This window comes from Vanessa atalanta, chromosome 12, assembly GCF_905147765.1.
Source record: "Vanessa atalanta chromosome 12, ilVanAtal1.2, whole genome shotgun sequence".
NCBI classification, from domain to species: domain Eukaryota; kingdom Metazoa; phylum Arthropoda; class Insecta; order Lepidoptera; family Nymphalidae; genus Vanessa; species Vanessa atalanta.
In genome coordinates, this window is record NC_061882.1 from 118,778 (window position 1) to 141,342 (window position 22,565).

Genomic DNA, 22,565 nt, shown 5'->3' on the forward strand with positions numbered 1-22,565 from the left:
TATTTTAAGAATGGTAAAACGAAAGGAATCACTTACCGGATCGTAGGGTGTCCTGGATGCTGTGCTCCACGTCGCCCACGAGCTCCACTCGGGGCATATTCATGAGGAGATGTTTCGCGTTGCACGGCAACACCACCATTTGAAATAGTACAAGTTTAAATATCGAACACCGCACATCCATCTTTGTATGAGGTCGGCAGACACTAGCACGCATGTTTTGTACCAATGCTGCCTCTGTTCTTAGACGCTGGCTACGGAGTTGACATGCTATCCGCTTCACGTCCTCGCAACAGTCGCGACGCGTCTTATAAACACAAGCTTGATAATTTGTGTTTATAGTTCGATATCGATATTGCTAGTCCCCGGTGTGGGTGTACTCTCATTATAATGGGCCTGCGAGAAAAATAAGTATAGATTAATAATTATGTCTTAAAAGAAATTTAAAAAATACCGCTCGTTTAAAATTACGCACTTTTCCGAGTCTGGGATTTTATCAGAATACGAGGTTACGATTTGGAATCAATGAAAATATACCAGTCTCTATAACGATTAATAAAATTGATATCAGTTTTACCCACACTAATTGCCGTCACACCATACATTTATTTAATTGTAGCACTTTATAACTCAAAGTTCAGTATAATAATCCACTAACTATATAAAAATAAATAGTTTATTTAAGTATATTATTGTCAGTAAGCCAGTACGAAGATGGTCGAGCTCCGGCCGCAGAGCGACCCAATAATACGTGAGACGCGATACTAGCGCGCCGCGCGGCCGCCCGTTGAGTCAAGGTGCTATCTCTAAAGTGGTACCATGTGTTACATAATTTTCGTTATTAGGTAGATAATTTTATCTCACACTTCACCCACTTGTGTGTATACACATATTATAATTACGTTGTCGCGCTCGACGCGGACGAGACCAGTTCGCTTACTTCGAGTGAACAAGAAAATAATAAATATAAACGAATTTGAAATGCTATAAGCTTTACGCAACCGAACAGATAAAGACAAAGACTCCATAAAGAACTCGCGCGGTCGCACGACTGCGACGCTGAACAGTTCGGTAGCTCTTTTATATCTTAAGAAGGTAAAGATTTCGATTCTCGATCACCAAAATGGGTTTGATTGACAGACATGCATGTTTTACCATAAACAAACGTTTACAAAACACGTAATTTATGGCTAAAGGTCAAAGAATTTTCTTATTACGATGCGTATGTTTTAAAAGTCGCGTTATGGGAATTTACGAAACCTTAAATAAAGAATGGTTCGACATATGATTACCACCATCGGCAATAATTAAAGACAAGTTGAAATAATATCATATTTACACCATCGTTACGTAGATACTATATAGCAGACGTATTTGCGGAGTTGTAAATGTATACTAGGAATAAAAGTTCTGAAAGGGCTAAAGGTGGGATGTTAGAGCCCACGTGCCGGCGATAAGCCGGCGCCCGGCGACGTGGCTCCTTGGTAATATCATCTCGTTTCTGTTTGTTTTTTTAGGAACGAAGGCACACACACGGCGCCACGACAGATCATTAAATTGGAGTTCGGAGTTTCAAGGCTTAGTAATTTACTTTACGTGTGGCCGTGGTGTATTGTTCTACTTTGTCTCTAGGTGGGACGTGCTGCACTGAAGGTGTATCTTACAAAGATATGCTGTAATAGTTCGGTCTTACATGATATCTATGTGGGTTAGCGTACTTAACTGGAACATGCGGCGCGTTTCGGAGATCTCAGTAATTAATATTATTTTATAATATTGTAATCAATTTAGACGTAGTCGTTATTGTTATTCAAGAAAAAAAAAAACACTGAGTTGAACATGTATTGACTGAAACCTTTTTTATTAATCATAGACAGCAGTCGAGTATTTAAAATATTGTATGGTAAGCAGCCTCTGTTGCAATGTAATAATTGCCTTCCCTCTCTTTTACAAAAGTAGAAAGAGCACAGAGCCTTGCCCGTTGAGATATCGACAATAAGCCAATTTAATTCCTATGGTTATCATTCAGATTTCAGTAACGGGGCTTAGTAGATTTCTTATAATGAAATAAAGCCTGCACAATACTACAGATCCGCGCTTGTAAATGGATGACGTCGATCGCGTCAGCGAGGTAGCGCGGTGTCGCATGCACGTGGTGCGGCACGTCTGTGCCCACGCTATATTGTTGGAAATACAGGTCAATTGCAGAAATATCTATTGCTATCGTTTTTTTTTGTTTTATTCAAACGGAACTGATAACCTCATAACGTGTACAAAATGTACTCCGCTCTTTAAATTTGAAAGCCATGCTTGTAATTATTCCAATAATTAGTAATGTTCACGGGACCGTTACGCGCTTGCCTTATTTTCATCTGTGTAAGTATTGCTCTGTTTACACGCTGTTGCTACTTACCAACAGCGGACACGTTCGATAAATACATCGACTTCAGTTTACTTACTCCTATGTTTGTCATTCAACGCACTTGTGTAAATCCGATTCCGATGAGGTATATTTTCTATAAGAAAGAGATATCTTCGACTTCCTACCGTGTCTCACCGCATATTAAGGATGTTAGAATTGTATCACAATATTTTAATGGAATCAAAATGAATACTCACGAGTATGTTTACAAACTCCATCACTCCATGGATCAGTGTGTCGCTGTTCATTTAGCGTCAAATACCAATATCCGTTTTGATCATATAAAGCCGAATTTAAGGAATTTTTTTTTGAAAATACTTACGTATTACGTATTTTGAAAATATCCCACAGCTGGGACTGTTAGATCAAGGAGATAAGTAGATGTTGAATGCATTCGACTCTTGCGAGCTGACTAACGATGTTTCCTTCACAGCGGATCACGAGCACAATTAAAGGATAATAAGGCATATGTTATGGCCGTGGTGTCACCCAGATGCGGCTGCGCGATCTTCGGTCAACGTACACGTGTTCTAGGCACGTCGCCACGTCGGCTCTATACCAAAGATATAAATGTAAGTGAGAATTAACAAAATACAGAGATCTCAAATAATTTTACAATCCAATTACCGTTCTCGCAGGAAGCTGTATCTTCGCCTATTTGCAGCCAGCCAACTAAGTGCTAGTACGCCTCACCGCACTCTTAATGTATTTTTTATGTGTTCTTTATAAACGTCTAATATCTCTGAAAGTGACCCAAATAACAAAATTTAAACGAACATTTACGTGCACAGAAAGCGTAAAATAATGGTAGCATTCGTTTTGATAACGTTTAAATCTGTCGAACAAATCGAATAAATGTTTCCGTAATATATTTTTTTCTAAATATAAAAGTGTTTTCTCCGATATACCTACGAAATGTAGAAACTCGCTTGCGGGCCTTTCTTCGATAGCTTCGACAGTTTTACCAGTCTCCGACGTGACGATTTTGTTTGAACTTGAACTGACTACATTTCAGTATGTGTTGAACATAGTCTTACGCGCAAACAATGGATATTGACGAATAATTTGAAAAGAGCAACTATGCGAGTTACTTGCTGCTTCTTCTCGCGGGATTTGATTTCATAACATAAGGTGGACATGTTCTATATCAATCGAATTATAATACATTTTGATAGAATTCTTTTTTTTTTTTTTAATTTATTTTATTATATTGTTTTGTTTATCATCATTTGCTTGTTTTCTTCCCATTTGTTTGGGGTTGGTCTGTCCATAACTTTCTGTTCCTTTAATCTCGACTGAAGACATAGTTTCAGACTTGAAACATCATCCCGCGCACAGTCTATGTTCTGCATTAAATCGACTTCGCTACCTGGGGGTGACATTAGTCCCTCTGCATTGCCTACTGCCTTATCCTATTACGCCTAGCAAGATGATCAGTTCCCGTTTAGCTTTAATTTAATATGCTTTTAATATTTTAATTTAATCTACGAAGTCATTTCTTAGCAACAAAAATAAAAATTTAAACTTATATCTTGAGCGTCAGTTTATAATGCTGCATAATAACATCTCATTTCGCGTGATTTATCTTAATCTTTACAACTCTCCGAGTTGCCGGTATCACGTAGTATCTCGTTATCAGCGACCAAGATATCAGTGTATGTACAGCACTTAATCTCAGCGCTGACCCGATTTGAGTCTAGACTAATAATGACGTACGTCCTAGAATCAAACTCTTCCCACCAGTGTTCGTTAAACAAGAGATAAGGGAGATTTAGAGTGCAGTGTTCATTGAGGCCGGCGCGGCGTTTCAGAGAGGTCATCTATATATACGCACACAAACAAACTATTATTTTTATCTTATTTTAATTTTAAAATAAACAAATTTCCATATCGACTGGTATTCGTTATTATCATATTCAGATTGTAACAAGGGAACGACAGAGCTATTGATATGCAACTTTCATGTTATTGTGGCTTATAGTTTCAGGACTGATATAGTTTAAGTAGTATGTATGAGTGACTCAAAAAATACTTAATACGCCGAAGAAATCAGACAGAAAATTGCGAACACGGCCAAAATTATAACAGATTCGTAGGTGTCCAAAACATCTACAGTCACGGACACAACGAGCGACATGCATATAAAATTGGAACTTTAAATGTAACAAAGGATTAAACTTGATAAAAAAAATTGCCTTATTTACACTTTGCAATTCAGAATCGTGGTTTTAAAATATAACGAGATATTTAAAACACGCATTACTCACAGTACGGAATAATAAATCAGCTAACGATTGAGATTTAAACATTTGTTAGCCGATTTATAAAATAGTACAATATACAATCCTTACTTTACCCATGCGAAACCGGGATGGATTGCTAGTTTAGCTTAAGTTTCAAAATCAAACAGCGTTTATTTATATCGTACAATATTTTTCAATTAAAATATTTTTTCTCCGCACATTCATAATTGATTCCTGATTGAAATGATTACGAGCGTCCGCGAAAATAGGTAGCAATCTTTTAGTTTAGAATGAATCAAAATACCGACCCCATAAGCATACTGCGAGTTCAATCAAGATGTAATGCACGTTTTAAGGGTGATTTTATAAATGAAACCATAAGCTCTTGACTCGCCGATAACGCGGCGTAATCGTAACACTGGACGAGGCTCAATTACGTACGTCGTTCCGAGACGATATCAATAAAATCATAATTGAATTTACACAACACTTTACACTTCGGATAATTTCATACGTTTTTTATGCAACGTGACATCAAATGAACATGTTTATATTCTTAAGGATTGTTATAACGACACAATATTGATTCTGGTTATTTTAACTTTTTATCTTAGCGATGACTGACGGAGCATGTTTACTTTAGACTTTGCTTATCTTTTCTTAGTATAATATAATGCTCTTCCTGTGAAAGTTTTTTTTAACAAAGTAGGTACGTTTATTGTTTAGCCGTATATATAAAGTGCGTAATGACGACTTAATGAGTAACAAAAGGTACGTTAAGAAAACATAATAAAGGCTTGGCGCCACTGGATGTCGGAGGGCGTCGGCGTCGCGTCCGGCCGCGGTCTCACGATCATCGACGGAGTCGGACTCGACTTGTATCCATATTATGGTCTACACCGCTTTTTCTCGGCTCTTGTCTCGAGAATATGTAATATAAGTACAGCACTAAACAATAAAGACAGTAAAACAGCATTTAAACATCCATAATAAGAAACAGCAAATTATGTCCCATTACAGACAATGTAAAAAATTTGGTATCTCGTATAAAATTATTTTGTGTAAGCTTAACGGGGTTTCGTTTTTAAATTTTACGAGATTTACTGCACGTTAACTTTTTATGCGCGTGCGCGTGTAATTAATGTTGCGCTTATTGATGCTTTATGTTGCTTAAATGTTTACCTAATTTAAACATTTTTTGATGTCCAGTAAACACATTCTGAAAGTTATTTGGATGTTTTCCTGTAGCAGTAATGCGACTTTTTTTATGTAATGCTTAAATAAACAAAAGTAAATTGAATATCGCCTGTACTAAACATTATCACAGGCGGTATAATTAAAGTGATATTCGATATTAGTCGCTCTGAAAATAACAAGATGCCGATGTAATTGTACAGATTCCTCGACTATAAAATTAAATAAATTTATTCTAAGAACAATGAAACACATCTAATTAGCGGTTTGAAACAAGAAACTATAAAATGTTTGTACACAGTGCGAAAATGTACGTCGGTGAAATCGCTGCATGCTATAGTTAGAACAAGGCCTTAGCGGAGCCGGGGCATCCGTCATCGTCTCGCGGCCGCGGCTTTGTCTGCCGTCACCCCGGCCCGGTAGCGCCGCGCCGGGTAAACCCGACACGAATTATTACCTTTTGTACGAGCTCGCAGCAGCCACTCGAGAAATAGAACGGCCGTTATCGTCGTTCCTTTAATCTTAATAGGAACCTGAGCGTTGCTACGCGCATCTTTTTTATATACGTACTTAATATATAACTAAATTGCCCTAATACAGTCTTCTTGTCGATTGAATTTTAAATACTATGAGATAAACATTAAACTCATTGCATGAGGACTTTACATTTTGGAGAAAATTAAGTACATTCTTTAAATTTGAACAAAAGTATGCAAGCTGATTAAAGCGTGTGGGAAACATGGGTCGGCGACAACTTTAAATACTCGGCCATATATAACCCAAGCATCGTAAGGCTAATTAAATAAACATTCAGAACAAATGAAGTTGTAACAAACACGACGCAGGAGCCGAGTAACTTTTAACACATTAAAGCAACCGGTTATACCTCTGATGCTGCTATTATATTATCTAGCGTCGCTTTCCTTTGGACTAATATTTACAATAAAAAAAACGTTGATATAATAATTAATTAATCAAAGTATATTATAAACGTCTATTTGGTTTTTCCGGATTCTAGTAATAAAATGCTTTTATTATAATATTTAAGTTAATAACTCAAATTTATATGTAACTTTATTGGTTGTTTTTTTTTTGGAGACATACTTGTTAATTCATTTGGAAAAATTATCGATTACTAAATACATTTACAGAGTTACAGAGTTATCGTGTATGATCTGAATTAGTAAATGCTTATCTAAATAATGAAAAAATATTTGTTTTAGCCGTTTTATTTTAACTAAAGCAGCATAACTAAACTGCCTATTAAATTATTTAAACCTATAATTTTACATATATAAAAATATATTTTAATAAACGCGCGACAAAAGGCAACGAAGTACGACTACTAGCAGACAGTACGAACGGAGGCTTGATTCGAAACTTATTGCACAATAATATTTGTTTGCGTATCTTTATTTTAAAATATTACGAGTAAAAACCACTACTTTACGTAAATTTGTAGCTCAAAATAACTTTATCTTAACATTATCTTTATAAATTTCCAGCGCCTGCTCAGCTCCTTAATACAGTCAATTATATTTTGTTATCATTCAGTCGTTGCATATACTTTTGTTAAAAAAATATACCTTGACTCTCGTAACATAGTATCTTAACATACTTCTAAGTTTCTAGAATGTTACGTCCCTATCCGGGAGGACAGAGTCAACTTCAACGTAAAGATTAATTTGTTTAATTAATGGTAACTTTCTTAAACACTGGATAAAATCGATGGTAAGTGGTAGGACGTAATGTTCCCGCGGGCGCCGGCGCCTGCCGCCATCTGGCTGGATTACCATAAGTTATTTAAATACAAGAGCATCGATAGACATCAGTTGTGGGACGACATCGCGGGTCGCCAATCAAATGTGATTTTTGATTCCATTGTTACATTTAAACATTAGATAAGAAGTATTTTATAATCTTCCTTGGAACATTTATTTTGCTAATGATATTTGGTGTAAAATAAATGTTGATATTATTATCATTTCATATTTTATTACCTTATAAAATATATAATTACTAATAATACTCTCGAGGTTAGTAGGAACTTTCTAACCCGTCGACTTTAGGAAATGTGATGTGACTGAGCAAAGTCCGAGTGTCAATTAAATTTTGAAGAAATGCGTGTCACATCAATGCAGGCGTTTTTTATACAATTTACAATATTGCCAATATAGTGATGATGATCTCCCGGCCGGTTTCGGCGACGATGATCGTTCGCATTCGAGACTCAACGAGAGACAACTGCGAGAGATGTTATATATAGTGCACAAACGTTTGCGCACTCACAACACGCACTCATGTTCTGATGGAACGGCAATCCGTCATCATCACATCACAATAGCTTTATTTGTTTTCGAAGGCACGAGATCGTAAACACTACTAAGTTCCGAATTTCGGGTTGCTATTAAGAAATGAACGCTGAATTCAACCTGTTCCTCGGGATGGCTCAGAGGCTGAGTCGCCTTATATGCCTAATCATAGAGTGACAAATTATTATAGACAAGATCATCGAGGGTCTTGTCAATAATAATTTGTCACTCGACATGTAAATTTCTTAAATATATGTATCGATCAAAACATTGGAGTCAGATTACTTCACACCATTGACAGATTAAATCGAAGGTATTGAATGAGAGATCCAGTATTAGTACTTTATATGCGAAATGATACACTACGTCACAAGGATCAATGAAACCCAAGTCGTGCATATACAATTGTGATGACACTTGTTGTGTACAATAGTTTCCACCGTCAACTATTGATTTCGCGGAATAGCGATTTAAGCCCGCGTGCCAATGTTACAGATGCATACATGCGAAACGTTCCGTGCGAGTACGTGTAGGATGAATTATCGGAATAGGTGTATACGATTGACAGATGTTTGTCATATAACGAGGGTACAACTTTGATGTGTTCGGGAATAATTTAACGGTCAAATATTCATTGAATCGTAAATGTGCTAAATAAATTTTCTGGCGTCAGACTCATATCTACGATACTTTATTTTATGTAAATATATTGAGGTATACTAAACGTTCCAAATGTATGATAAAAATAAGGAAAAAACTGTATAGATAATATTATCCAATCACAAAGACAATTAGGTATAAATCATTATACGAACAGCCTTATTATAATAATTATATATATATAAACAAAGTTTTTTATAGAAACGGCTTAACACAAGATTGCCAAAAAAACGGGCCTTCATAATCGCACCCGACCAGAAGAGCAACGAGTTGTTCTAAAAAGTATTTGTTTATTCAAAATTGTATTTCGTTATAAATGTATTTCGAATACTTGTAATGTTCGACTGATACATTAAAAAAAATCCAATTTCTAGTTTTCAATCTAGCCCTAGCTTCGACAAGGAGTCTGACTTAAAGTGCCTCGGCATGTCAAGGATGTCACTTTACGACGGATTCGAACCTATATACCGGTTCTCATGGTAGGAATGTTAATGTATGAAAAAATGTGGGTCTCACCGTTGTAGCACGAGAATAGTTTGTTAATTCGTAATTCGGAGTGTTCACGAGGAAGCTTAAATGTGGGCTCAGTGCAAAGGCTACTCTTAATGTTTAACATTGAATGTACTACAAATAACAGTTGAGCACGGAGCACGGAAGAGAAGTGTCAATATGTGAATTTTAACAGATATTAAAAAAGTCAAGGACTTGTTAAAACAAAGCAGTTTATTCGTCATATTAAGGAAGAAATTCCACATTATTTCTAAAAAAATACCTCGTGAAAACGACAATTGCTACTTTAATTATACTGTTGACGTTTTACATACAAAAAGAAACACCTTATCAAGTACTTAACTTTAAATGCTTCATATTAATGAACGTTTAACGTGCCAATGAATAAATTAAATTATCAGTCAATACTTACACAACGTTTCTCAGCGAACGCGCCGAAACAGAATAGATTGCTACCGTGAAACCGCTGCTGGTACTGGCATTTATAGCTTAAAGGATACATGATAATCACACTTGATTAGTATGATTGATGTGCAACTAATATATATATATATATATATATATATATATATATATATATATACAATAGCACATATATTATGCGACGCGACAATACAGTTGTTATACGACATTATAGTCGGCGCGGAGGACTCCGGTCCTCGGTCGAGCCGGGTGTGATGTCGACGAGACCGACGAAGGCTTTACGTGCTTACCGAGTCACATGAGTGTAACCACTGCCAACCTTCTAACTCCAGGCTACGTCTAAAAGTAGATATACAGAACTAACTACAACCACTTCGTTTTTATCGGCCAGACCCAAGATTCGAAATGAAGCCTTCATGATTAGCAGCCGAATAGACTAGCCGCTAGGCTAACGAGGTCGTAAATTATAATAATAAACATTTGATACATTTACTTTATGCGTGAAATAATAACGTAATAAAGTACGTAGAAACGATTATGTTTACGAATGGAAAGCTGAAACATAAAATATAGACCTAAATTCAGTTTTACGAACAACCGCTCGTCCAAGGGAGGCATACCTACATTGTACTTTACTGTAAGTGTAGTGTACAGGGGCACTTAAGACGATGCTTGCGACTACATGTGTGTAAGGTGTCACATTAAAATGCCATTAACCTCCAGTATACTCATAAAAAGAGATTCGCTACTGGTATAAATAAATGTTTATAGGTTTGACATATAACATTAGTTCAGAGGTCGGACTCGAAATTTGAAATTAATACTCACGGAAATCATTCAATTACTTCAAGATAAGGCTTTATTTGATTTTTGACATTTTACATTCCATAGCTTTAAGAGTTACATTCTAAGCTCATATTTCTACTACTCTTCGTTACTTTTATAGTTAGTTAGGTCAGTAAATATATCGTAGTTATCTTAAAAATATATTTTACTAGTTGAACTCGCGATTTTTCCGCTCGAAATTTGAAATACCTAGAGCACACAAACCGTCGTCCCCATTTCATCCCTCGAGGGGTGAATTACGTAATATCCCTTTGTCCTTCCCGGAACTCAATCTATCTCTTCAATAAATTTCATCTAAATCTGTTCTCTGTTCTGTTCTGTTCTCAACTGTGCAAACTTGCATGATTGCTCTTTGTTACGTTACTAAGAGATACTAAAGAATAGAGACACTAAATCAGCATCTACCAATGTCACAATGTTCTTGTGCTTCCAGAATAGTATTAATCAAGACAATATTCGTTTCTTATTTATTTTTGGGAAGACAGGTGAGCAGTTTGGCGGGCGGATGGACAGCGGGAAACTTCATTCGCAGGAGCTGGCACTGTAAGATGCCTATACCGCGTCTTATATTTTCATTTCACAGCAAACCATGCACTCTACGTCTCCCTCCCGTAATGCTATTTTATGCACGTGAGCAGGATCCATGATTTCATTACAGTTTACCAGTTTCAATTGACATTTCACTTACTGTCGTCACAGTGCTAAGGTATCACACAGCCTGTGACCTTCGTTACTAGACGGATTATCTACACAGTACATACATAATAAATATATTAATATTAAAACAAATGTCTCCTCATTAATGTAACGTTATGTATTAACTATATGAAGTTCAATAGTTGTAGTGGACTAAAACGGAAATATATTTATAACTAAAGTAAACGAGATTGTTTTTTAGATTTGGCAGATAGGCTCTACCTAGCAACGGCATTAAGATCAAGAGTATCTTTAACCTTCCTATAAGTGAAGATCTATAAATAGACTTTTTACTGGTGAAATATCAAGACAGAAATGGATTATCTAACGTTCGTACAACAGATTAAATAACCAATAGTAATAAAACTTAGAAGTGGTTTTACATTTTGCACGAAGCGAGGAGCGCGTAGGACGAGCAAAGGACGCATAAATCTATCGCAGAACGTCTGGAGAAAATAGTGAAATGTATACTCGCCGGTAACCGTAACCGTAACCGGCGCTGTCAGTACGCGCACTGAGGAGAGTGGGCGGAGTATATAATCAGGGTTTTACGGAACGATTGAATGCTTTCATTAAATACGCAAAATGAGGTCCTTTATCAGAACGGCCTAACGTCCCCCAAGCCCCTTGCTACCTATGGCAGAGTTAACCCGTCGTGCAAATTGTATGATAGATTATCTCATATAACAACGCCTGTGTTTCGTGTGATGTATATTAACAAATTTAAAGTAAACTAAAACGAAGGACCTCTATTATTTATTTAAGTTTTAATAGCGGACTCGTCGAATAGTAACTAAAAGGAATAGGTTAAGACGAACCCTTATGAATGTGTACACACTTACGCACTACAGTATCACCGGTGCAGTTGGGTATTTTTCGTTGATAGTGAGTCAGCAAGACACCATTTCATAAAAGCTGGTGATGAACACAGCATATCTAAATATTGATGGATTATAATAGATTTAAAAAACACCTCATCAAACTATCAAACTTGAAAATTTCCACAAAAATGTGTAACTACACTCAGGGCGTGTGTATCAAACGAACACATGACGATATTGCAAATATCTTCGTAAATTATTTACTACTCATGCGCACCTTCGTTAACACGACCGCGCCTAAATTGCCCAATAAACTTGACAAAATTGATAAAGTTTACGACATGCTAAGACTGTGCGACCCGAGGAGTACGCTTATGTAATAAACTCTTGCTCTAGGATAGCAATCAATATAAACTCCGACCTTTGACACTATTAGCGCGAACACACTCGAAGGCTCTGAATTAAAGTCATACTTTGAAGTGATATACTGTTTTGTAACATTGAAAAGAAGGTGCTTCCATATACCTACACCTACCTCTTAATTTCAATTTCAATTCAACCAATAGAGGGACGAGGTGTTCGAAAACAACCATTGACGCTGTGATTGGTGATAGTTTCGAAACGGACGTAGGCTATGTTTGTATGTTGCATAGATTAAAGATATAATTGATATTGCAACGCAGTTAGAAGAAAGAACCGCACGTTAATGTCAGACTTGTGTTATGTTTTAAAAAGATAGAGCGTAAGAGAAGCTCATATCTTTGCTCGGCGGTGCATTAGAATATGAGGGTACAGCCGATAGATTGTTTGCCGTGACATTGATCGCTTTATAATAATTGTTTATGTATTCTTGCGAAAAAAAAAATAAAAACCACACGCGGTAAAAGCTTAATTATTAATAAAAAATAATTAATAACTATAATCAAACATATTTAGCACTAACATTAAAATAAATTTATCACAAAATATTGAAATTAAAACATCTCGAACATTAAACAAATAGTTATTTGTTTTAAATCAGCCACAATGCATTACATTTTAAGATATCTTCACTCAGATAAACTTTGACCCAATCAGACTAAGAAATGTTCTGCAATTAAAATAAAAGTCGGAAATAATAAATTTACTCATAAAAATATAACGTCAGATATAATGTATCCAGGAAAGTTGTATTAAAATTATTAGTCATTAATTACAATGTAGAAGAGTCTAAGTGAAGGCGACGAGATGATAACAAAGACCGACTTATTCCCTAAAGTACGCAATCAATGTTCGCTGCGATTGCTCAGTGTATCGCATCACGTCGCTAATTACATTTAACGAGCGACGCATCTTCGTCCTACACACTACTATGGGCACCATTTACGTACCACGTTGAGTGATATATTTTCTTTTAAGTGTAGTAATATATGCAAATGTATGAATACAATCATTAGCGCCCCAAGCGATCACTCCGCCTACTGCGTAGCTAAACATAAAGTTAATAAACACATTATACTTCTACTAAATCTTGTTATAATATACGTATGTCACAAAAACCGACGACGAGCCGAGATGGCACCGTGATTAGAAACTAAAGATTGCGGGTTCAAACCTGGACGAGGGCGAGATGAACCATCGTGCAATCACAGCACGGTGAGGGAAATGTCTGCAGGAAAACTGCAGGGGTTGTATAAAAACTCCACTCCAAGTGCGTCTATCTACCTACATCAATACCGGTGGGAGCTTAACGTTTAAAACAGTTCTGTAAAATGTCGATTCAGAAGCGTTTATAAAAGCCTACCTGAATAAATTATATTTTGATTTTGATATGGTGGTTGACCGAGTAGTTGAATAAGCTCTAAACCATCGCCCCAACGGGATGGGGGCCTTTGCCTCCGCAATGGAACATTTACAGACTCTTATTTTTATTCACCGCGTCACAAAAGAACCTAAATCGATCATCTTTTCTCCAACAAACTGTTACGCTCGACTGGGGAGGTTCCACCTAATCATCAAGTATTCTATCTCACAACAGCAATGTTTAGTGTTTTTGTGTTTCGATGAGAATGAGTGAGCCTTTGAACTACAGGCGCGGGTGGTTAATATTCAATAAAATACCGAAGTCAATGGGTGATTATGACCCTACTCATTATTATATGTTGACTAAAATTTACAGATGCACATGCGACGTGTTGATGGTACAACATCAAAATACGGAGAACAGGATTATTTACAGGTAATTTCAATTGTAGACTCGAGCTGGTTAAAGTTTTCTACCGGGGTCATTTCAACGCACAAAAGTAATGCCATTAAAACAATAATATCGAAAGCTGCTAAATGTTCTCGGCTGTGGGCTTGTAATGTAGTATAAATGTAATACGATACAAACTATACTAACTAATATATACAAGCTTGTTCCAAAAAAAAAAAATTCTAAAATATTATAATACATTAGTTTTAAAACGTAATGGAAGCTATAGGAGAGCAATATTTTTAAACGTAGCCAATGTTTCTTAGTGCTATTTTTAAACGCGCTTTCATTGCGCTCGGGTGCGAGCAAGTTCACGGAAAGTCGACAGGAAGTTTTATTGAACTGCGATATTTGGGGCATCGTGTCAGACAGATGAATCGCTGTTTCAGTAGAGCACGGCATGCTATTTGCCATCTGGTACAAAGTAACCAAATCTGAATGGTTAGCCACTAAGCCTCGGAAATAGAACAGGCAGACACGTTAAATATATTCACTCGGCCCATGTGTATCGGTTGACCATTTCTGCCGTAAAAGCTTTTGAGTATTATTTCATAGTAAAACTCTGCGAATGGGCGCACCGAGAAGACTTTTATACATTTCAAATAGGAAGACAGACAAAAACTTGGGCGCCTCGCATGGGCTCTGTAAGAGATATTAGCAATTCTTCACATCATCAATGCGCCATCATCCATTTAAATTATTATCTTCTCCGATGTTGTCACTTATGTGTGTAAACACACCGGCTCACTCACCCTTCATACCGTAGCACGATAACACAGAGTTGCTGCTCGGGGTAGAATCATAGAAACTACTATGTTACAAAGTATACTATGTTAACACAATTTACTAGGTGGCTCTATGTAGTACAGCTACATAGAGCCGCCTAGTAAATTGTGTTTAGGTGATATTTATAACAAAACGTTATATATGTATTTCACATTAATTCACAATGACCAAATTCTAGGTTATATAAAGGAGTAGCGAGGCCGACATGCGCTCGATGCCTCTTCAAATTTCTTTGCAAACAATTACGCGGTCGGCTCGCGCTACCGCTTGATTATCACCTGAGATCTGTATCACCGTTCTCATCATGATGTTTGACTTTGTATACTGTGTACCGTTTTTTTTTGTATAATTGATTTATTTTTACCCTGTTTTCGTTTTGTATCAATATTAGAATGTATATTGCTCTATTTGCAGATAACTTGAAGTGGAATCTTCGTAGTTTCATGTGGGATGTACATATATGTTCGAGTGAGGTTTTACAATTGTTATATTCCATCGTGCCCTTTGATTCCTAAATTAAAATAAAATCTTTAAAATATACCTAGTGTATTATTTTTATTTTATAAAAGTCAAAGGCATACTTTTTTAATTATGACCGTTATTTTATATGAATTAAAGCAACGACGAACTTTGTCAAGCAAAATCTAGAAAACTTTTTATTGTAATCGAGTTTGGTCTGAAAGCCAAATTTGATTTCATAGTTCGTTGAGGCAAAGTAGGTCAGCTAAAAGTTTTCCTGTAGTGAATAAGGATCCATAAAATTGGCAGTTTATTTTATAGACTTATTTATAAATATTGAGGCTACTGACTTCGATGTCAACGGGTAAGAGTTGAACGGTCTCGCGAAATAGACTAAATCATGTTCGACCCACATTCGGAGATCCGGTAACTAGCACTAAATGTTTCGTATTAATTACTCGGCGATTTTAGAAGGGTTAGAGAACTGTGAATCATGCTTTTATTTATACCTATAACAGTAAGAAGTCGATATGATTATAACGTGCAAGGAAGTACAATAAGTTTACTGTAAGTAAATGTCCCACTGTTAGCCCCGTCCTCTCCGTGCGTCGGTGGTGTATATACATTTGTGAAAATTAAATCTTAACAAACATTTTATCGATCGGCTTTGACGTATTCTCTTGATTTTAGTTTCGACACTTACGGAAAATATTGTTATAAAACCATATCAGCAAGATTATTTAATAATCTGTTGGACTTGGCGAGCTCTTTAGTCATTTAACGCTAAATAAAATTACTTTTCAATATCAATAGTCAGCGTGTCAAGCTAGAAAGTGAAATATATTACTGTAAAGTGTTCGTCAAAGCAGCCGACGTAATGGAACTGTGTCACACGGAGACGTTACCTCGCGCAACTGGAAAATTGAATAATTTAGTAACATCATACCGTCACAATAGCTAGTTCCATGTAATCATCGGCCGCGCCCCGCCATCGCCGTCGCCGTCGCGCGGCATGCGTGCGCGCCTATTCAATACAGTCTGCCGTAATGGTCGATCGGTCGACGTTAATGCTCCGCTCCTTAGGGTCGCGGAGTTAACTTACACAGCCTATGACCTTCCTCAGTAAACGGATATCTGAGGCAAAAGAATTATTCAAATTAGCTACCGGTCCAATTTCCGAGAGAAACGCGTTTAAACAGCATGATAATATGGACGTATTAATTTACAATATTATAATTCCTTTTATTCTTTTATCGATAAGGTCAACATAGGAGTTGTATTTACGTAATATTATTTTGTTTCTATATGGCAAGCATATTTACAGTTTTTATCACGAGAATTTATTATGTATTACAGTAATCTTCTAAATCTTAAGCAAGTACGACTTGAGTAAGTGACATTTCAAACGTACGTTGATACAGAACCGACGAGCACCACTAATTGTTGCATTAACAATAATACGTATAACGTAGACGCGGCGAAGGCTACGGAGCCAAGTTCACGATCGCTCGTTCATCGACCGTTCTTATCATTATTATTCAAGTATTCAAAGCGGTACAAAGGGATCATTACCGGCGTGCTGTATTATCGAATTTATCGTTCTGCGCTAGTTTCTTTATATTTTATCACATTAGCCACGAAGCGAAATAAAACATTTGTTCATATATTTCGAATAAATATTCATTACCGCAAGTGACATAGAAACTATTCTAAATTTATATTAGACGTTGAATTATATGTACTGATAACATATATAAACATTTTATATAACGTTATTCCGCTCGTTTCAGTCCCACTTGCGTAGAGATAGCCTTTTACATAACATGACACAACGGGTTCTGTCGTAAATGATAAGTGAAATATCTAGTTAAAATTAATCTTCTTATGTGCATAAAATTGCCATAAACTCGTACAGGGTATCGCCATAGATAAAAAAATACGAAAAATATTATTATTCATTTATTTAATTTATAATGCTGTGTATAATTAAACTTGCCTCACAATAAAGTATTATAGTTTACCTGAAGATAAAGAAAAACTGTTGGCTATAATCGAGCATTTGAAAGATTATAATTCCCATAGAAACGATCAGAACGTCTAATGTATAACCTATTTATCACAATAGCACAAGTAGCAGTAACATGACTTATTTTAACTTTTTATTTTCATTATTGTATTATTTTTATCTATTTAATCTTTTTACATTCGACGGCGGATTTAAAGAAAAGGGAATTTGGTCTCGATGTGCTTCAAATAATGCTACTTTGAACGGGGCAATTGTATGTAGGTGTTTAGGTGAAGCGGGCGGGCTGTCTTAGTGCATCTTACGAAACGATTTTTAAAATCTCTATGTCTTGTAATTTAAGCTGCACGCCGACGTACGATACTCGTTTGTATAGATTCGTAGGTTTCGGTTACTCTACTACGTTACATTATCATTCAACGCGTTCCTCTTATTAGAAAAATCGCCAGCGACCGCTTTGCGATTTGCATGCAATACTTTCGAATGCCCACAAAAAGTGAAATTTACTTACATTGATACACAAATAGACCACGGCTGTTTCTTTTCATTTCGTCTTTTGTTGTCTTTGAACAATATTATTCAAATTTATTTAAAATTTTAAACAATAATTGTGATTTCACAAAAATATATTAAATCTATTATATTCGTAAGTATTTTTTAAGTCCTGGGATATTTTTTAATTTCTTTTTAAATATTGTTGAATATTTTCACTCAGCAGTGTCATAAAGAAGTACAAGTTAACAAAATAAATAATATATCTACTGATTGAAATGATTATACAATTGAAATAGAAAACAGGTCTATAGCGCAATACGTAGCCATAGCGTAAACTAAATTAATGAAAAACCGATAGAACTTTTCACAGAAAATAGTTTCCGTCAAATATCCCATGTGCAAGCGGCTTAATAATGTGTATACTCGCGATATTGTTGTATGGCCTTCACGGGGGCCGCGGATCCACGCTCGCCGAGTTCACGGCGAGGGCTACTTTTATTACTACAGTCCATTTAACCCATTTCGTTGACGTAATCCAGTTACTTTTATCGCTCGCTGTGAGGTACGGAACAGACGCCTGTAATTGATATATTGATGGATTTTAATAACTATTAATTAAACTTTATGAATTCGCTAAATCTTGCTTATCTTTTAAACGATCATACTGTACTCGTCATTAAAAACGTTAAAATCAAAGATCCCTCAAAAACTACCTACTCTACCTGAAGGGACCACGGCGCGCGCGAGTTCACTACTATTATGGGTATGACGTACTCAACAATATTTCTTAGTTTATTGCAATTTTTGTATGATTAAAAAAGATTTCCCCAAGTGTTCATTAAAGTACAAAAGATATTGAATTACTCTTAATTTTCATAAGCATATCATTTCCAGAATCTACAACGGGTCATGGGCAAGCGACTGAACGTTTTCCCGGTACGAATGGGTTAAGACGTTTAGTGGGGCGCCTTAATTGTTTTAGTCGTCTTATGATTGGACTTAGATTGAGGGAAACCATTACGGTCACCAACTAGCAGATATTTCTCACGAAAGGACTGCAAAATAACCAACGACACTTTAATTGATACGAATGGCTAGCGCGGCATGCGAGGACGACACGGCGCCGCTCGTGGCCTATATACTGGCACGATCACATACTATCAGATTGTGTGACTCACTTTTTAATGGATGAAAATTTAATATGAGCTTGTATCGAATTGCCTTAGCCCGATCTGAACTGGGCAGAGATCTGATAATGAAAAGCAATATATTTTGTTAAGCGCTGCGCCTCATACATATGTATGTTTGATACGGTCGGTAATGTTACTATGACCTTGTTAAGTGTCTTAGGATTTTTAATAATAACGAAGGTTAATTCATTTCTAGGGATCCGTAGTCTCTGATTTTAAGTGGTTTATCGTAATTATAATTATATTTATACAACATAGAAAATATATTAAAAATAGCTTAAGTGTCATTGGACATTGTTTACTTTAACCCCGTGTCGATGTCATCAACTGTGATAATCGTGAGCGGCAATTCTGCCGCTCGCTATCTCTAAACTGAGGACTAAAAATATGGTCACTTTTATTACGTGTTGGCTTAGAAAAGATAGCAAGCTGTTAAATCAGATGAATATTGTGTGCAATAAAATCAGCCCAAGAAACATAGGGGTTTATTGTTAATTATGCAAACGTAGTCTAATATTCTGTCCTGTTTAACGTGTAACACAAGTTATATAAATATAAACATACATTAAGCAAAAATATTTTTTTAATATTTAATAAGATGTATTTAGTTTTGTTTTTTTTTTCGAAATTAATTGTCGAATCAGAAGCTGCTCGCATTATATGTTTTTAATTAAACCGGATTTTCAAGAAAACGATTTACATCAGACACAAAGCTATATATTATTATTTCCTTTTATGTTTTTATTAAAATTGTAGAATCGTAAATAACTTGGGGCATAGGTTCATCTAAGGCTACAATAATAACTAAGTACATTATATGCGATATAATACTTAAAATTCGTTTCATACCTCTTTCTGAATGCAATTCAAACAATATTTATAAAATACCGACAATTTGATATTAGCTTCGACCCTATTGGATTAAGCTAATCTATGTAATTGGTCAGTATCACGTAGACTTCCAAGAAGTGTAAACCATTCCTTACGGCGCCTACCGCGGGCCCTGAGACGTTGTCCCTCGTGCCTGTAATTACTCACAAACCGGAACACAGCGACACAGAGTCATTTGTACTTGAAGGCAAAGTAACTGGTCCGCGTGGGGTATTTTTTAAATAATATATCAGTACATTTACAATTCAATTATAAAGTATTTAGTGTTTTCGCAATTTTGATGATGAATATCAGATTGATATTTCGGGGTTGCTAAGTTACAGAACTTACATACACGACTGAGGTACACAAGTAGTTTCAAAAGACTCGCGGTATGAACACAAGTGCTTTTCCTAAGAGTGCATGTAAACTGAAACAATTTGCACGTCGGCTCGCGACTCGCAAGGCCGTTTTTAACTAATAGTAACGAACATATTCTGATAACCGGCGTTCTGCTAACAAAAGCGAAAGTTAGCACTTTGAAACACAAGTCATTCAAGTTTAAAAATCGTATGAAATGTATCGACACATCTACTTCTACACGGATATCGATAAGACGTCAATACAATTTAACGATGTACTCCCATGTATATATTATGTTATGTCTGCCGAGACGAGATCTTCTTCTCGCCGTTCCTTTGTCATAACAGCGCCAACACAAAGTATATAAATCAGACAACATGTCAGCCGTCTAATCTTACCAAAAGAATAAAAAACTTGTATACGATCGACTGTTAGCAAAATTATTCGCAAATTTAATTTCCAATCAATGAAACTAGTTTTAGCGACAACAAAATATAGTTCCAATCGCAATCTATATCATTAAATTATATATTATTATTTTTAATCTTACATATTTATCGGAGACCGAAGAGACAACACAAAACATGCACGTACCTATAATTAATATTTACATGTCATAAAGCTCTCTAAAAACGTTCATATTATATAATTAAACAGCAAACTAATTAAATTATGCATATAACGGTATCTTCATTCAATAAACTGTTCGTTTATAACACGTTATTACATATATAATATGTATAGTAAAAACTATCACCAGTCTGTAATGTGCGGTATCAAAGTTCACGCAAATTATGAATGGAGCAGAATGATGAATGAACATGAGGGTCAGTTATATCATTATTATTATTTATTCCTTAGTATTATGAAACTATCAGTGGAAATTTTAATTACGAATTTTCATACAATTATAAAAGTAAACCAATTCTTAAAAATTTTTGAACTTTGGATTGTATAGTATTTCAACGTCCTTATAATAATTAAAAATATCATATAAATATTTGTTGATGAGTTATAATAGTTTAATGTCAATATCTATTTTGAAAGAATACTCCGTTTGTTTTAATTTTTCGTCACATGTCATAATTTTTGGAATAAATATATACCTTGATGATATTGACAATAACTTCGTGTTAAATAAATAATTCCTTAAAATATTTTTTCATCAGACAATTCAAAATCAATAGACACAAAATATAAAAATAAGAGAAATAATAAATATGTATATTTGAAAACAATTTGCGAGAATTTGGTAAAGCAAATGGTGCGTACTCACTCAATCAATGTTCCGTGGGATGTAGCGTGCTAGGCTAGACATGCTGAGCACCGAGCGCCCAGCAGACAGCAGCAGCTCTTGCTGGTAAAAAGTGAAATTTCACGACGATTGACGACGACCGCGGTGTAATTTATTCACTCGCAATGAAAAACGTGGATCGAGCGATGCCGCGGTTTGTTCGCGCTTACTATATATAAACACGTGTTTGATAATATGAAATCTGATGCCCAGGCGATAGACAAAAATCGTATTAAATATAATTTTATATTTGTATATGTTTCGAATTAATCAATGTGTGCGATATTTATTTAAACGCGTTTTAAATAAATCGTAAGTGCGTTCGAGAAGTGGTCGGGTGTGACAGCGAGAGCGCGGTCAGACGTCTCGGGAGTGGAGCGCACGGCGCGGCGACTTGCGGGCCACTGAATGTGCGCCCGCGCACCCGTTGCCATCGCTCCTCGACTCTTCCAATTTTAATATTTGAATACGCAGGGCGCGCGTACTCTTTTCCGAACTGATGCTTTATTTAATATGGCTGCATACACAAAAGCTTATGAATTATACCTCTCCCTCGTTACTGATCAACTCTCTGTCTTTTATTTTGCAAAACGACTTTGATTTGTTTTTTGTAAGAGTACGTTTTTAATCTGTTTAGCATTGTACAATATCCTTTTGAACACGAGTTACATTTAACATTTCTGAAGTCGATTGATATGATATGATTTAATAAATTTATTTTTAAATGG

General features: G+C 35.8%; 1 protein-coding gene across 2 annotated transcripts in view; it reads right to left on the reverse strand.

Annotated features, from left to right (window-relative positions):
• LOC125067640 (A disintegrin and metalloproteinase with thrombospondin motifs 7-like) overlaps positions 1–22,239 on the reverse strand; it is a 66,545-nt gene extending 44,306 nt beyond the window's left edge. For both annotated transcript variants that reach the window (XM_047676340.1, XM_047676341.1), the window contains exons 1-2: positions 21,820–22,239; positions 37–393 (exon numbers count right to left, since the gene is read on the reverse strand). In XM_047676340.1, the coding sequence (XP_047532296.1) occupies positions 37–214 (178 nt within the window). In that variant the 5' untranslated portion in view covers positions 215–393; positions 21,820–22,239. The remainder of the gene's footprint in view (positions 1–36; positions 394–21,819) is intronic.
• Positions 22,240–22,565: the final 326 nt, after the last annotated feature.